This window comes from Charadrius vociferus, unplaced genomic scaffold (genome assembly GCF_000708025.1).
Source record: "Charadrius vociferus isolate BGI_N301 unplaced genomic scaffold, ASM70802v2 scaffold37, whole genome shotgun sequence".
NCBI lineage: Eukaryota > Metazoa > Chordata > Aves > Charadriiformes > Charadriidae > Charadrius > Charadrius vociferus.
The window spans coordinates 186798-205008 of NW_009649457.1; the positions used below are offsets into that span (position 1 = coordinate 186798).

Consider the following 18211-nt stretch of genomic DNA (forward strand, 5'->3'; position numbering starts at 1 on the left):
CGCTCTTCCCATATCTACCTATTTGCTTTCCCCGCAATCTGGGAAAGCAAAATACAATAGACAAATAACCTGATCTAATCTAAGCCTTCTTCTCAGACAGGTTGAAATCTAACTAAATTGTTTATTTCTCTAACCTGTTCTAAAAAATTTCCAAGGATGGAAAATCTATTCCAGTGCTTCACTGTTCTCACCAGGAAGACATCTAATCCCAAACTCTCTTTTCTCAGTTTAATTCCATTACTTTGTTCACCTGTTATTATTTGAAGAGTATTACCAAGACTGATCAGTATTCTCTAGGCTCAGAAATCCTAACTCTCTCAGTTTTCCCTTATGCTTTCCAGATCATGCATGACCACTCTTAGAGTTTTCTTTGTATTCTCTATAGCAGGTGTGCATTTTCTCAAAGAAAATGGCCCAAATAAGTTGAATTATTTCAGCTAAGACATTACCAATGCCAGATGAAGCAGGAGGCTTTCTTCACAAGTCTTATAGATGATGCTCTTACATACATATCTTTGATATTGTATGTGTGCAGTTGAATATGTGAAAGTGGAGAAACAACACATTTGTTCTTACTGAATTGCATTCCCCATTTTTCCAAAGTATTTCTCCAATTTGTTAAAATTGTTTTCAAATCTAATCTTGAACTCCACCATGCCTGCAGTTTCTCCCAGCCTGGTGTTATCTGCTCTCTTCTTAAGCAGTTAATGAAAACATTGAATATCAAATAGATGTGGGGTAGCCCCCTGCAGATGCCGCTTAACTGTTGGTTTAGATCAACAGTGAGCCCTTAGGAGCCATACTTTCTAAACAGTCTTGCATCTATCACTTAACAATTTCATCTAGACCATATTACTTAAGTTTGCTTGGAAGAACATCATGGGAGAGAACATCAAACAGTTTATTAGTTAAGTGGTACAATATATATCCCATCTGTTAAATGTATCTGTTACCAGATATATTTATTAGAATGTGTTCTTGGCATACTTGAAACCCATGTCTGATGTTATCTTATCTTCTTGCTGCATCCATAAACTGCCTGATTATTTTTCCAGTATCTTTCTGGAAATGAAAATTGATCCAGCTACTCTACCCCTCCTGTTTGCCTAACATCAGGGCCAACTCTTCCCTGTTCCAGTCTTCTGAAACCTTGCCCATCGCCTTTGATATCTCAGATAGTCACCGAACCTTATCTTTAATTAGGAAAAAAAAAAAAAAAAAAAAATCCAGTCCTCTAGAGCTAAATTTTGTGAGCATTTTCAGACATCCAGTATGTCCCTATGACATTAAGTTCTTACGAGAACTCAGGCCTAACATGGCTGTGAACCTTCCTTACCAGGCTGTGGCCAGTGATAACCAGACCATACACTCCATTTGCTTGCTCATCAGGTATAATTTGGGGTTTTTTTGATGATTTTTCAAACTGAATGTTGATTTCATCACTGTCCAGAAAGGAGTCTGGCTTCATCTTTTTCCTTGCATTCCTAAAAAAAAATGCAGAATAATAATGAAAACAACATGCATGGTTTAGCTGCTGCTGTTTTTGCAGACCACCAACATGGTTCTGAAACTCCAAGAAGTGTGTGCTAAACCTGTGCTGATTTAAAGTCAAACAAACCATCTGAATGCCATAAAGGACATTATCCCAAAGGGCATCCCAATTTTCTGTGCACGTTGTCTGACAACCACCTACTTCAACAGAAAGGGACAGAAAAACTTTCCCATTTTCCACCTATAACTAAGAACTTGTGTCTACTGAGGAGGCTATGGAGGAAGACAGATTTACAGATAATGAGAGAAAAGTACCATAGCACAAAGGACTGCAAGGTGGATAGCAGTAGCAGTAGAGCAACAGCATAGCTCTAGCCTAGGGCCAAAGGCTTTGTTGCTCGGTGAACATCAGCTGATATTGCCTGCCTGACTCTTCCTTCTACATTTATATAGATTTGAGCTCTTGGATCAAGAAGCTTCAGAATTTATGCTCAGAGGAGATTCCTATACTATGTCACTGGTGGATCTTCGAGGGAGCCAGCTAGCTGTTATCTGAGGTCCCTGAATGAAGTGCATCAAGTAAAGCCAACAGGAAAAAAAGGTGGAATAATACAAACCATAGAATCATTGAACAGTTTAGGTTGGAAGGGACCTTAAAGATCATCTAGTTCCACTCCCCCTGCCATGGGCAGGGACATCTCCTTCTAGACCAGGTTGCTCAAATACAAATGCAAAATACAAATACTGTTCCATTCCAGTGTCAGTGCACAGCAAGGAAGCTGTGTATTTCAGCCATTTACCTCAGCTCATTAAGTACGTCATCAGATGTGTGGCCTTCAATAACGAAAACGTCATCCATGTCATCATTCAGCAAGTTGCAGGAGTAACCAATATTCATTGCCGTCTCTGGGAAAGACAAACGAGGAAGATGACCCATCTTAGCAGCCCCAAACTCACACAACATCTCTGTGGCCTTTTTACATGCAAGACAAAAGATCTCTTTCTCACTAAAAAGAGCTCTAAGCCTTTCAGAGTCAACAGTTTTAGAGAGCAGCAAGACGTAGCAGCAAATCTCCCCTAATTCGGCTTTACAAGGCCACAGCAAAAAATAGTTCCACCGAAATGAAAAAGCTCAAAATACCCTTTAGCCAACATACTTGGAACAACAAAAAACATTTTGTGTTGATTCGAAAAGGTTTTATTAGGATATTTAACTTTCCATCCCCCTGCCCCCACAAAAGCCCCATACCATAGTTCTGAAGAAGAATATCAAGACAATTTGCTCAAAAAAATCAGAAAAAACAGTATTTTGCTATTTCATAAGCAAAACTATTACATTTGGAACATGTCAAAATGAAAAGTTTAATTTTTCTCAAAAATTGTCTTCTCATTTCTTAGATAAAATTATTTGCAAACACTTTTGGCCTCCGTGAAACACCATTGCTTCAGTGAAGTTGCTATTTCTCCACAAGAATTTATTGGAATCTATTGTCATTTCTTTCCAATTTAATGCTTTCTTCAAAAGCCTATATTTCTTCCATTTCTACTCTGGATCGTTAATGCCAGGACCAAATTGAAACCAAGCCAATATGCACTTTAGCATTGAAGTTCCTGGAAAGCAGGACAAAGTCTTTTCCACCTTCACCAGGTTGGTTAACTGTACTAAACCGACACCTTATCACAGCATCCAAAGGCAAAGGATGCTGCCTTCACACTGCTTCCAGCCTCAGGACAGGAATTAAGAACAGGCACTAATCTGGTCTAATTCCAGATAACTGGAGCTTTGCCTGGCTGACAATGAAGCAAAGCCTGGTAAGTTTGTCCTCTGTGCAGTTTATCAAAGGAGAAAGAATGAGAACATGTGTCTTAGCAGAACCATCCACCAGTGGGAGAGAAGAGAAACATCCAAAGCTGTAGCCCCTTTACCTTGTTTGTCTCCAGTAAGAACCCATATCTTAATGTTGGCTTTGGCAAGAGTCTCAATTGTCTGTGGGACTCCATCTTGTAACTTGTCCTCAATCGCTGTGGCACCTAGCAGCTTAGCAGAAAACAGCAGGGAACTGGTTAAGTCTTCCCATTGCTAGCAAAGAAGGAAGCATTAGACCTCCAGGTAATTACTCAAGAAAACACAAATGAATTCCGGGAATAACGGTGTACTGATTTTCACTCTTCCTCAGCAAATGCAGTGTACAGAGTAGAGCTCTGATCCTGCAAAAGTTCTAGTGTCTAATCCCTCAGGCTCAGATGGATCACGAACGTGCATGAAATTATTGGCCAACACGTTTGCAGACCTACAGGTCTATGTTCTTCCACCTGTCCCCTTCACAGCAGATAGAGCTGTCACTGAGGGACAAAGATGGCTGTGGATCCGCAAACCTCCATATGCATCCTGTAGTGTGGAGCTTGCTCCCAGCCATATTGTAACGCAGCAGACATATGGCTGCTAAGCATCTTCTCAAGCCCACAACAGACCTGTCCCCACCCCTGCTCTACACTGTCACACAACTAAACCACAGACTGCTTAGGGAACAAACATTTATTATTTTAAAGTTATTGCTTTTTCTGCATTTTGGAGATACTTGGTGGCTTTAACCTATTGTCAAAGGGACATGAAGGTTTCGCTGCTAGCTCAGGTTTAGACAGCATCTGCTACCACCTACCTCCTGCTGTTGGGAGACTAAATTCAGGGGTTGGCTTTAAGCCCAAGATCCCTTCTGGCTTCCTGGGATGTTCATCATTCATCAGTTATGAGTGTTATCAATGTAGATAACAGCTCTGAGGGAACTTCTCTATAGGGTCCTCAAAACTGCACAATCCACATTTTACAGCAGTAGTCCCTGGTCCAGCTAGTGAGACCTTAAATGCTTGTAGCATACAAAACCCCCTCCTGGGAGTACCTGCTCATCCTTGGCAGCCTGAGTCTGAGCTGGAAGCCCAAGGATGGACACTAATGTCAAATGTGCCCAGGAACAGTGAACGGGACCATGTATTCCCCACAGCTGCAGAAAGGCACAATAGTATTGTTGGCAGGCCTTTACCTGTCTGCCCATGACCAACAGCTGGAGGGACAGCTGTGATGACTTCCTGACCATGCATCTTCCTTAGTTTTCAGGTCAACCTACCATAAATAGTATTTTTACTACTCTTCACTGAATATAACCATGTTCCGTCCCTATTCCCCCTTGTTTTCCTTATATCCTTACTCCCCCTAAGGACCCTTATCAGGAGTCTGCCACACCGAGGGACTTCTGCTCTTGCCTGTCAACCTGACCATGATACTTGACAGTCCTCTGCATCTGCACAAGACCTTTCTACTTCCTTGCTGACTCTGGCTCTCGCACCCATTCTCTGTCACAAGCCAGGCTTTCCTACACTCGCCCTCTGCCTCTCCCTGCAGCACCTTCAGGAAGTAAAGTCACTCCTGTAGAGAACACAGAGAAGGGGCAGGTGTAACGAGTGTTTTCTTCCGAGCCACTCTTCTTCCTGCTGTGAGCCTGTGATGTCTTCTCTACTCAGGCCACGAACTTCATAAACATTTCTTGCAAAGCACCTGGCTCCTCAGCCTCCTAAACCTCCCTGTCTTTCCTGCTTTGGACACTTGCACGGTATTCTCTGGACTGGAGAATTATCCTTTTTCCCAAACAGACCCAGAAGGGCAGTAGGCTCTGCTCTGTGGGCTGTGCAACTTCCAGAGGTCAGCAGCTCCTCAGCTGACGCTGGCTTCTTCCCGAGCCCTGCTGGCATCCTGAGCGTAGGGCTAATGGAGCAACAGTGCAGCTCCCAGGATTTCCGAGATTTCAGAAACGCAGTACTGCGAGTGCAAGAGCTGAATTGCTTCCCCTCAGATCCCACACATCCTTTTCATTCATTATTCACGGCTCTAAAACACAGGCAGAGCCGCCCCCCCGCCAGGCGTTCAAAAAGCTGTAACAACACTCATGGAGAAAAGAATGACTTGAAGATCACAGTTTAGCCCTATTTCAAATTGACGCAAACATGTTCATGGACATCATCTCCCCATCCTGCCCAGGGCTGCAAGAACAAAGGAGACGCTCTCTGATACGGAGGGGCACTGGGGATTGATTATTCACTGCCTGCCATTTCAAAGACAGGAAAATAAATAGATCAGCCATTTGCACATACAAAGGATAGCGATGAAATATTTGTGTCCACGTCATCTCCCTCAGGCTCTGGTATGTCACTTCATCACTATGTCACTTCATCAAGAGAAAGCTACTCTGACACCCACATGAGTTAAAATAAAACCATTCCCTTGCACTGGTGGGTGACACCTCAGTTACGGGCTCCTGGCGGAGGTGCCAGTGAAAACCCAGGACTGCCATATTCCTAACTGCTCCCGTCACACAACCCACTGAGATGTTTGCAAAGCCATGTTTACCGAAGTCATACTGAGCTGTTTATTGACAAACCACCATCCTCACTGCCTCCCCCAGAGCTTGGACCATATTCCCTGAAACACCAACCATTAGGTCTTTTTCAATCTCCTCATATAACTCCGACAATTTATCTTCCCGTCCTTCCAAGGCAGTGCTTGCTTCATGGTGACGCCTGATCCAGTCCTGAAAGTAGTCTTCATCCAGGTTTTTATAGGCCACCACGAGTGTCCTCAGAGCTTCACCAGCAAACTCCTGCAAGACAAGGGTGAGGCAGAATAGGTCAAAGAAGAACAGTCTGCTCACTTGGGCTTACAAAGGAACCATGGAAAGCAAAGGTCCATCTGTAAAATCTTCTTGCCTATGGTCTGCAGAGAAAAGGTGAAAAAATCACACCTTAGACCACAAACCTTAGGGTACTTTTTAAAAACTAGTTCCAGACCACTTTATTATTGCCAGGCACGGCCCTCACAAAGAACAAATTCAGAAGAGCTTTCCAACTCTCTGACTCTAAATCTTTACATTAACCAGGTAGTTGTTTCCTAGGTTTGTATTTCTCAACATAAGGTTCAGAACAGTGAGACCTGAATAAATACTGAACACAGACTTGAATTTTGGACCTGGGCTCAACATTTTTAGGGTAGAAGTACTAGCTGAAATGCGCAGCATGAGCAGAGTCAGTTATGACACCTCAGCAAGTCCTTGTAAGTGTGCTTTCTGCAGATGCGTGATTGAGGTTATGGATCTCGGTATTTGGTGGGATAAGAGAGATCTCAGTGTGAAAAGTGAGGTGTTCCCCCAGGCTTGAAGTAAAGGTGCATCAGGAACAGGCTACATCCACAGATCTGCTGTGCCCTCTCCTTCACCAGCAACCTTCTATGTCTCCCCCAGGCCGTGAGCAAGATGTTTGTGCTATTGCACAACCTCTCTGGCAAAACTTTCTGTTATCTTGTGGTCTGAACCGTATCAGCAGGATCTGGCAACACAAGAGGGAGCAAATATTGGCCAAAACATCCACTTATGTGAGTAACCACTGCCCAGCTCACACCAGCAACAATTTAAAAGGCCACAAGTCTGAGTGATGGCTTTTCCTTGCTGCCCAGTCAATATGCCCCCACATGATCTAGAAGAAGGGGAGGTGAGCAGGTCCCAGCACCTGTTCAGTCCCTTCTGACTGAGACCTCTCGGATCACAGTCACTGCAGATCTGAAACGCATTCAAGAAGGTAAACAGTTCTGGGGCTCTTTACTGATCAACTGAGTTATTCTGACCCAAGGCATGCTCAAATGCATCAGGTGCCTGCCTTGTAAAGTAACTGCAGACCTGGATGGAATTTAGTTGCCAAAACACAGATGTGTAGTGCCATTTCAGGTGTTTCACCTGTTCTACATGGCTTCCAGCTCCTACTCCAGAGGAGTACAAGTCTTCTGAATGTCCTTCATTGTATTTGCCATCTGTGTCCAGATGTGCTGGATATCCTGGAGCAGTTCAAATGGCACCATGCTTTGGCAACTGATTTGAGACCTAAGGCTTTATAAATTAATTTCCCTCTCCATTCTCCATGAAAACAAAACAAAACAAAACCCAATTAAAAAATCTGTGCTTGAGTGCTGCTTCTGAAACCCGTTTTTTTATGTCAGTACAAAGTACATTTCCATGTCTGGAGAAAAGAAAACCATGAAACGCAGAGATGTGGTGCAGAAGGAAACACTTACATTCAGGTGTTCTGTGGTCTCCTCTTTGAGAGAGTCGCAGGATGAATGAAGCAGTTCATAAAGAATGGTGTCAGCCCCCTTGCAGTACAAAGTCAAGTCACCTTCCGGACTCCGCACTACAGGGAAGAGGAAGAGAAATGCTACAAATCCCAGATTGAGGCACTTGGGATTCAGAGCATTTGCATCAAAACAAAGACAGGTTTTTAGAGGTGTCCAAACTCCACCAAGTGTTGGAAACCTCCCAGGAATCAAGACAAGCTTTGGTTAGAACAGAAGATAATGCAACTACTCTCCACATCAACGGCAGCAGAACAGGGAACTGTACCCAGATTGCATTGGTCTGAGCAGATGCTCTGTTCAACCATGTGGTTCCTACAGACAACACTTCAGGCAGGACATCTGCATTCAAAAGTCAAGAATAATTTGTTCTTAGGGAACTGGTCCTACTGCTCCTATGGCTCCTACCAGTAAAGGTACTACCACTCTCTTGTTACAGTTATGATATACCAATTCCTGAAATATCTGAAGATATTGGGGGGTTAATAAAGGCCACATGAGGTTTCTTGAATCATTTCTCCATTTTCCTCTCAGGAAAGTGGGCTTCTCTACTCAGCCTTGTATTCTCCTTTCCCACTTTCTCAGATTTTGCTGGTAATTTAGAAGCTGATTAATAGGAAGGCCTTTCCTGCACTCTCATGAGGGAGGTAAGTTATGTAGAAGGCTTAGTTAGTGTCTTCAGGAGGCTGCTCCATCATTGTGCTCCAGATGCTAAGATGTTCTCCCACAAGCCTAAGTATTTATCTAGCACTGTTGCTGTGTAATTGAAAAGTCAAGGCAGCCCACCTCAAGCGCTCAGAAGTAAATTATTATTATTATTCAGCAAGCATTGCAAAGGAGGTCTCCTAGGAAAAGGCATCACAGCAGAATGAGGGCCAACTTGAAAGCCTACAAAGTCAGGAAGGAAAGAAAGGAGCAAAGGGAACATACCAATAACAGACATTCGCTTGCGAACATTGTTGAAATCAAGAATAGCCAGGAGTTTGTAAATTTTTGTTTCTCCCATTTCCACGACAGTGATAGTCTCTGGTGTGCGAGCCCGGAACACAAATCCAAAGTTTCTGGCAGCAGTGACAAGGGCTCCCTCGTCGGGAGATTGTGCCTGATACATCAAGTTACCTGACATGCAAGAAAAAAAAAAAAAAAAATGTGGCTTCTGCTTTGTTTCTGAGGCTAAACAAATATAAAATCAAAGACATTGTATAGCAGTTAACATTTTGCTTTTCTGCCTATCCCCAGAGATGCAGCAGTAAAAAGCTCAACATGTGTCCATCAAGTGCCATCAACACATCCTCCAGGCCAGTGCAAGAGGCCCTCTAGACTCTTTGGGGTCTTTTATCACTCTCTTTGGAGTCCAACAGATCTCACTGAAGGATAACTTCCTTGGGTTTAACCCCTCCTAGTTACATCTGCATGTATTTTTCTCATGAGTATTTTCAGCTTATATGTTTCAATTAATGGTTCCAGCCTTTAAAGCACAGTTTTCACCCTGTCTGGGATTGGAGGAGACAGACCCAGAACTTGTGGGAACACTGGGTGACTTAAGCTAGCGAGGCTCCGGCCGTTAGGTGCTCTGTGCTCTTTTCTTTATGGGACGTGGTGCAGAGTGGAGAAACAGTGGGGCAAGCCATTTGCCACCTCAGGGAGGCTGTGGCACTTGTAATTCTCCAGAAATGTGGTGTTTGCAGTAGTGTCAGCTCCACCACAGGAACACACAGGGAATGGAGGCCCTGGTCCTTTCTCTTTCCAAGTGGCATCTCCAAAGGCAGTGATTTATGTGTAGCCATATACTACGGAAAACGACCAGGGAGCCAAAAGGACCAATAACAGCTTCTGTGGAGAGGAGACATACTGTGGTGCAGGGTGAACATAACCACTCAGTTTGGTGCCTTCAACAGTCCTCACCTTCCTTCTTCTCTTCTGGCATCACTGTGTGACAAAGTGAGAGGAGCCGAAAGAACCTGTGTGTCGGGACATCACCCAGCTTCACAGATTCCACCAGGCTATGGTCATAGAAGGCAAACTTCGGGTCAGCTAACGGGTTGTATGAGAAATCAACCTTCTCTGTGTTCTGCAAAAATATGGTTTGGTGTTATTTGTGGAGCTCTCACATGGTCCCATCATAGCCCCCCTCTCTTCCTTACAAAGGGCTCTCTCCTGCAGGGCTGTTCATGACAGAAACTGATGAGTCTAGGAGGTCATGAAAGCTACTGCATCACAGGAGAGGACAGACACTTGAGGTACCTTTCAAAGCAGCACCCAGGCTGAGAACCTGATTAGCTAAAGATGCCTCTCTGTATGACAGCAAATGCTCCTACAGGATCCCAGACTAAGGATTTCTATAGCAAGGAAATGGCTGCCTTCAACACATGCCTGCTGGATGGCATCATGGTCCTGATTTCAATGGCTGCCTGTGACAGGGGAATGTGGAAGCCCAATTTAAAACAATTCAAAAGGCTGTGTTGTCCACCTTATACTTGCAAAGCAAGAAAAAATCCTGATACGGAAAAAGATGACAGACAAATGATGTAAAGGTTCAACCCCACAGGCACTGCCCATTTTGTCTAAAAAAAAGGAGCTCCAAGCAGAGGGGAACACGGTGCAGAAATGGCCAGAAGATCACAGCATGATGTGTCATGGAGGAATGCACTGCTGAGCCTGCCTGGGACGATAACGACTCCCACCCCATCCCCAATGAGCTCAGAGTTTCCAGGATGGGAGTCATCCTCTTGACCCCTGCCAGCTGACATTTAGCACTTACTGCAAGAGCACAGGCCCACCACAAACACACACACTCATCTGCACAGCAAGGTCCAAGCGCTGCAGCACTGTGGATGTGTGGGCAGCAGCCTTTTGACCTGCAGGACCCTGCTCTGGTGAGTATCATGGCCAGGAGGAGCTGCCGGGCAGCCAGTTGGCAGGAGACCAGCATGTCTCCCCAAGCAAGTCTGCCCTTTGCATTTTGCTGCCTGAGCAAAGTCAGCCTGGAGGCACTGCACTCAGCACAAAAAGCCAATTTCAGTTTTAAATGGCGTGGACATGAATCATTGGAACGAGGAGTGGGATTTTCATCATCATCTTGCTTGGATTACTGCATGCAGTTTTCAGACATTTTAGGCAGTGAAATCCAAGACGTGGTTTTGTGCTAGCAAGCAGAGGCTAGACAGATATGGAGGAGTCACCCATTTTCACACTTTCCAATGTCGAGACATAAGGGGAATTCGACAGTGACCTTGTTATCAATATGAACTGAACTCACTGATTCCCCACCAAAGCTTTAATTAACTGCCAAGGATAAGAAAATTAACCAATGTCCAAGTTTCCAACCAATAACAATGGCCCAGTATTCAAGAGGAGCTGTGCATGCACTAAGGTGTCATGTGAAGCTGAGGGAACAGCGGGCACTCAGGCTAACTGACCTGCAGGTTTAAACCAGGCTTACTGGAAGGGAATGCAACTCTATTGATCCTCTGACATCCACAAGAACACACATCCCTGTTGTCAGGGTCAAGAGCATCATCTCTTGCAGGGTCAAAAGCATGACCTATGCCTGGGTGGGTTGTGTCCCCTAGCACCTCTGCAGGCAGGTTCACTGACAGCACAGATCCTGATAACACTTGAACACTTACCTCGTTTATTTCTATCCTTTGCCCAGACATATCATATACATCACCTGCAAGCAAGAAAGACTGCGGTTATAGCCACAAACACCAGATAAGTGCAGTCTCTGAGCTTCTCTACCACAAAAATTTGTTAACGCATTCTGAAGCTAGTATCTGGTTAAAAAGTTTTAATAAGCATAAATATCTTGACATGAGTAATGAAGACTGATGATTAACATCAATCAGTTTCTATGTTAATCCAGAGACTGACAGATGCTTGAAACACAAAGCAGTTACCATAAAAATGACTGGCATTTGGGTAAAGAAGACTTGACTGACGCTGAACCCAGAAAGGATGTAGTGCTAGGTAGGAAACGAAGGTGCTTTCAGGGGATGACTTCTCTTGTACTTTCCCTTTGGAATCTGAGACAAAATCCAGTTCCTGGATCATGTTGGGTTTGCAACAGTCCCTGGACAACCACAGAGAAGGAGTTGTCAAAGCTCATTCTTCCCACATCTAGGTAGCAAGGCTGCTCCATTCATTTTCCCTGAACTGATGATCTGGTCACAGAAATGGAAGACATCTCATCACCAGGAAACACTACTGAAACTTCTGCCTGAAGAAAATTTCACTTGGGAGGTCTGAACTGTACCCAGCCCAGTGGATCCAACACTTCAATGAAATAAGCTTGAAATACAGTGAACTACATGAATGATAGATCCATACCTGCACCAGCAACCTCAACTGTGGCCACAGTCTATTCTAGGTACAGGTATTACTTCATAAAAGCCCTGAGGGTGTAGAAAAAACTCAGAAGCCACATCTCCTGAGAAGTGCACATCAGTTCATCCCCTGGGAACTGTAACTGAGAGTCGTTTCGACACCTCCTTCCCAATGGGAAGCCTAAGACTCCACACTACCCTCCCTGGCAGCAGAACTAATTCATCCTTTCTGGCACAGCTTTCCCAAATGCCCCCGAGCAGCAAATCCAAAGGAGTATATTCCAGGGAAGAAGCTAAGCATTTAGAAAACTATAGGCAATAGACTGTCTGCCTTCTTTCCACATATTTCCTATTCATTTATTGAACCCACATCTTATGTCTGTGTTTAGTGGTGACATTCACTTTGGAAAAGTCAGCTGCGGGACACAAGAATGAACAGACTGAATATTTTCCAAGCTGTTTAGCAGCACTAGTGTTGGCTAGCCTAGTAGCGCTGTTTGAGATACGGTGGTCTCCAATTACACACAGCACAAGATTTATAGGAAAATATAACTTCTTTTATTAGGCCAGCTAATATCACTAAGAGAAAAGACAAGCTTTCTGGCACAGTAGTTCATCAGCAGGTCTGACACAGGCAAAACAAGCATCAATCTACGAATAAGCAGTAACTAATTTCTCTGGGGGAATCAATTAGTCAGTTTGTGAATTGTTACGACCTCTTGAGCAGTATGAAGAACACTGCCAAGGGCCATATAATGAATGAGACTTTTGAGTCAATGACTGTTAGGATCTAACAGAGGTAACAAATTTTCTTCCCATTTTTCCCAAGTCCCTGCAAACTTTTGTCTCTTCCGGTAGGTGCAGTACGTCAGGGCTGCAGACACATGTCCAAGCCATTGACCAGGTGCTGACTGAAGGTTAAGCTACCTGAACAGGATGTAGAAATCTGCTGATTGTGACAGGAGAAACTGCTGAATGTGAGAGATAACAGTGTGAGAAGCTGACAAAATATAACGCCCCGAGGGACAGATAATTTCACAAGTGGTTAAGAGAGAGATAGTTATGTGAGCTATGTGTTATGCTTTGCAGGGCTAGCACCACCTGGGTAACCATGTCAATAATACCTTAAAAGGCTGAAATTACCTGGGCAGTGATATCAGGAAAAAAAAAAAAAAAGAGTACAGATGCAGTAAAACTGGGATAACCAATGAGGAAAAATTAATAAGGTGCAGGATCTTTAGCTGGGACAATAGTGGGGCAGAAAAAGGGAGGTAAAAGGGTGGCAAAAAGAAGAAACAAAGGAAAAGAAAATGATATTAAGGTATGCAAGTGATGTAATCCAGGCTGTCCAGGCATCCCTGATGGGCAACCCTGCACTTAATCACTGCAGTTTCTTGCAAGACACTCTCGTCTGGATGTCACATTTAGTCTCTGTGGACCAAGAGGCATGCAATAGAATAAAACCTGGACAATAAGACAAACATAACATACCGTAGGATTTGCCATTGATGGAGCACTTGTTGAAACACATGATGTTCTGAGTGAGAGTTCCTGTTTTGTCTGAGAAGATATACTTGATCTGCCCCAGCTCTTCATTGAGTGTAGTGGTACGGGCCTGAGCTGGCGTGTCATTAAACGGATAATACATTTTACGGTCCCAGTCAATGTAGAAACTGTTACCCAAGCGTATAATCTCTACACTGGAGAAAGAGAAGGTGATGGAATCTTTATTAGTTTAAGGGAGAAGATCTTTGTCTTCAGCACCACCATTACCGATTGCAATTAGAAGACAACTTTGACAGTAATGACAGGGTGTACTCATCGGGTTGTCCTCAAATGGCCTGTAGTAAGCAATGCTGAAGCAAGTCCCACTGAAATGGTGTTAGGTTTATAGCAAATTCCTTTCCTTTATTTATAAAACAAGGACTTATAAGTGTATTTGAAAAGTTTCAGAAGTTTTCAGACTGAAAAGCAAGGCAGGGGCAGTGGGTTTCACTTGGTGCAGGTTGAGGAGTGGTGCTCAGACGGGGAAGGGTTCCAGCAGGGCTCTGGGCTGGGCTGAGCCCGGTGCCAAGGGATGAGCACAGCCACAGCTGAAACAGCCCAGAGCTCCACAACAAGTGAGTCATTGTGCAACTCAACACAGCCAAGGAGCCGTATCAGCTTGCAGACAACATGAATTTCTACTTTACTGCTGGTGTGACATGGTGGGCAGGAACGGGATTAATTCCTCATATTCATCAACACAAAAGGGGGTCTCAGTAGCAAAGCTGCCCGAAGAGTTAGGTCCAATGATAAAACTACGCAGCCTTATTCAGTCTACAGCCCAGCCTCAAGGTTTTGAGAGCATCGAAGATGCACTGCCTACCCTCTACCCCTGCTTACCTATCTGCATTAACCGACATAGCCCTACACTGTCTGGGAAGTGACGACACTCACTCTGCTCATACAGCATCAAGTACTATGGATCCTCAAACTGATTACACCTACTTACCCGGCAATCCACTCCTCACATGAGCCCGACAGCCACCTCCAAGAATGTGCCATTCACTTTGTTTGATGGGCAGTCCAAGTGGGAGAGAGCAAGATGCTACTACTAACAGGCTTCCAGTCTCAGTCCTATAGCATCCTACACCTACATATCTCTTTTAACTGGATAGCATGCTGTCCTCTTCCAGGGCTCTCTACTGTCCCCACTCCAACCCTGACAAATACCTCAAGAGCAGAAGAAAGAAGAAAAGCACCACCATGGTTGTGTGTGATTGTCCACAATGGGGTTGCATTTGTGTCAAGGAAGAATGCCACTCCTAGCTAAAGCAGAAGCTAGACCTCTCCTCAGATGAAATATGAAAGGAGATTCCAGCACGTACCTGACGTAGAGCGAAATTGGCACCACCGTATTTAGAATGATCACGTATGACCAGAACATGAGGAAACCGGAGTAGGAGGCAGAGTTGACACCCTCTGCCCAGGGCAGATAGACCTGGAAGTAGTAGCCTTTATCATGCTCCCAGATGCCATTGCCAATGGCTAGGATAAGACACATCAGTGCTAAAAATGCAAAGATCTGAAAACAAAACAAAACAAAACAAAGATACTGCATTTTAGAAACAAGGAATTTATTATGTACAGGTTAATCAGAAGACCCTAATGAAATTTGGTTGGACAGCCTGAATCACGCCAAAAAAAAGTTTCCTAGGGGTGAAGAAGGAAAACCAGCAAAGTCATGACACTTTTACCCCAAGGACAAAGCTACAGATACAGTGCAGAGTCTGGAAATTTGGAATAACAAGGCTTCGAGCAGCTGGGGATTCAAGAACCAAGCAGACACCTAAACCGGGTGCTCGTGGGCAGCTGGCGGTAAAACATCAGATCTCATGACAGGTGAGTTGAGCTGCGGGTCCTCAAACATCTGGCTGTGCACTTGGGAATAGAAACTGCCTGGTGGATTTTACCTGGCCATTTGGTGGATATATCACAGTTCTCCTCAACATTTCTGAAAAACTACTAAAGATAATTTGTAACACAGGAAATCCAGCACAGTGCAGGTTGGAATTCAGCACTGGATATCATTCTGATGGTTAAAGTAGAGTTAATCACTGACTCAGAACTAATGGTTGCCTTGGTACCTGCCATCACAATCTGATTACATTTCCTTTGAGCAAACAGAAAGCAACACTAATCAGTGATGTGTATCCTTGGACTTTAGAGAAGCCTATTTCCTGAAGCCTAAAGCAACCAGGGGAACAGCAACTGGGAAGAGAATTTCAAAGTGGGACACCTCAGTGAAACTGGGACTTTCTCACGAATGCTATTTAATAGACACAAAAACATTACATAGGGCATAAAGTATTTTTGATTAAAAGAAGACAAGAACATTGCAATACAATCGTTTGGAAAAGAATACATAAAGAAGGGGAAGAAGGGAAGTTAACAGAAATTGATAAAAACTACAAGGAATTATAGAACTATGAATATCTAACAGTCATCTAAAATATCAAGAAAAGAAAAGAGTAAACTAATCAACAAGTGTGGAAAAAAACAGACATGTTCAACAGACAGTCCTCCATGAATGAAGGAGGAAGGAGGCAGAAGGAAGTATCTATACTGTATGCTGTAGCAGATGAAAAGACAGATTACCTTCTGTGACAAGGAACACTACATGGTTCTACCTGTAATAATCAGCATTTTCAATCCCGTGTGTCCAGGTAATTTAAAGATGAAAGCTTAGAGGGACTAGCTGAGAAATTCTCACAACTGGTAAGGTTAATTTTTAACAATGCTTTGAAAATTGGGAAGCTCCACCATACTGAAAATAGGCTAACATAATTCCAGTATTTGAAAGGTAGAAATGGTGATCGAGCGACAGATAAATCAAAGTTAGCTTGACATCCTTCCTGGACAAAAGATAATAAACTCAGTTCTGCTGATATGGACTTCTCCAAATAAATGACTTAAAACAACCAACATCCTAATAAAAATGTGTAGATATGGAATCAACAAGCTGCGCAACAGAGCAATTAAAAAACATATTTTGCAAGTATAATCATTAGGGAGCAAATATCAGTAAGTTGGGCTATTATGTATAAGGCCACCCAGTAACAATCACATTAAAACAGTAATCAACATTTTTTATAAACAGTGATTGTGGTACAAACAGAAACATTGCTGGTAAAGCTGATATTTTTATTGCTGAGGTAATCTATGAGAGGAAGAAGGATACTTTAATGGAGCGATTTGAATAACTTGGTGAAAAGTTCACATCCAACCAACTTGAGTTTTAATACCAAGTAGCTGCTAAAGGGGGGTTGCAGTAAGTAAAGGTGTTGGGCTGAGTTTCAGGGTACACGTGTATTTCCCACATCAGTAATAGCTTTTCTGTTTAATTGTGGGAGGCCAAATAAATTACTCCACTTGTGAAATAGAGACAATGTTGCTTGCTGGTAAGGAATGTGGTGCAGTGTTTTTAAACCTCTGTGACCAGCAGTAAAAACAGACTTCAATTTGTGCTGTTGTATCATTGGGACTTAAGTGTATATGAGAGGCACGACCCAGGGACAGGTAGTGTCCTTTATTAAACCAATAGACATAAACAGAGAAAATAGACAAGCCTGTCTGTTTTTATAGATACTTCTCTTGGTCAAGTAAAAGATATTACTTCTCTCTGCAGACCTTGTCTGTTGTAAAAGCAATTAGAAGACCCAGCTGGCTCCTCTGTCTTATCACTGTGCTTTTCTATCTTATCACTGTACTCTGAATGATTCCTCACTGTCCCTGGGTCTCACTGGGTTAATAATTGTCAGTTTGTACAATATCACAATTCATGTAGAAAATTCAACATATGATTCAGCGACAGAAATATATGTGGAGCAAGACAGCAGCTGAATGTTCCCATATAGGGATAGGGAAGTGATCATCCCCCTGTACTCGGCACTGGTGAGGCCCCACCTCGAATACTGTGTTCACTTTTGGGCCCCTCACTACAGGAAAGACATTGAGGTGCTGGAGCGCATACAGAGAAGGGCAACGAAGTTGTTGAAGGGTCTGGAGCACAAGTCTTATGAGGAGTGGCTGAGGGAACTGGGGTTGGTTAGTCTGGAGAAGAAGAGGCTGAGGGGAGACCTTATCACCCTCTACAGCGACCTGAAAGGAGGATGTAGCCAGGTGGGGGTCAGTCTCTTCCCCCAAGGAACAAGTTATAGGACAAGAGGAAATATCCTCAAGTTGCACTACGGGAGGTTTAGATTGGATATTAAGAAAAATTTCTTCACTGAAAGGGTTGTCAAGCATTGGAACAGGCTGCCCAGGGAAGTGGTGGAGTCGCCATCCCTGGAGGTGTTTCAAAGACTTGTTGGCATGGTGCTTAGAGCCACAGTTTAGTGGTGGACTTGGTAGTGTTAGATTTACATTTGGACTCAATGATCTTAAAGGTCTCTTCCAGGCTAAATGAATCTATGATTCCATATCACAGCAGCTCTTGTCTCCGACTGCAGTTGCTTTATGTATATTTTGCTCTATGTGCATTTTGCATGTCAATGCTCTCGTCCCTAACAGCTCAACTTGTGTGCAATACTCAAGCTTACACAAAAGTTCACTAACATGCTGTCTGCTTTGAGACAAATGCAAAAGGTAGTAGTTCTGAGGAGAAGGATCTAGGGGTCCTGGTAGATAGTAAATTGTCAGTGAGCCAGCAATGTGCCCTTGTTGCCAAAAAGGCCAATGGAACCCT

The 18211-nt window shown here is 43.6% G+C and overlaps 1 protein-coding gene across 1 annotated transcript in view; it reads right to left on the reverse strand.

The window, feature by feature from the left end:
- Positions 1–18211, reverse strand: part of LOC104290621 (phospholipid-transporting ATPase ID-like) — a 101355-nt gene that overhangs the window by 10828 nt on the left and 72316 nt on the right. The window contains exons 11-20 of the mRNA XM_009889739.1: positions 14853–15049; positions 13474–13682; positions 11287–11330; positions 9563–9728; positions 8588–8776; positions 7601–7716; positions 5976–6140; positions 3418–3529; positions 2292–2397; positions 1337–1484 (exon numbers count right to left, since the gene is read on the reverse strand). Of these exons, the coding sequence (XP_009888041.1) occupies positions 1337–1484; positions 2292–2397; positions 3418–3529; positions 5976–6140; positions 7601–7716; positions 8588–8776; positions 9563–9728; positions 11287–11330; positions 13474–13682; positions 14853–15049 (1452 nt within the window). The remainder of the gene's footprint in view (positions 1–1336; positions 1485–2291; positions 2398–3417; positions 3530–5975; positions 6141–7600; positions 7717–8587; positions 8777–9562; positions 9729–11286; positions 11331–13473; positions 13683–14852; positions 15050–18211) is intronic.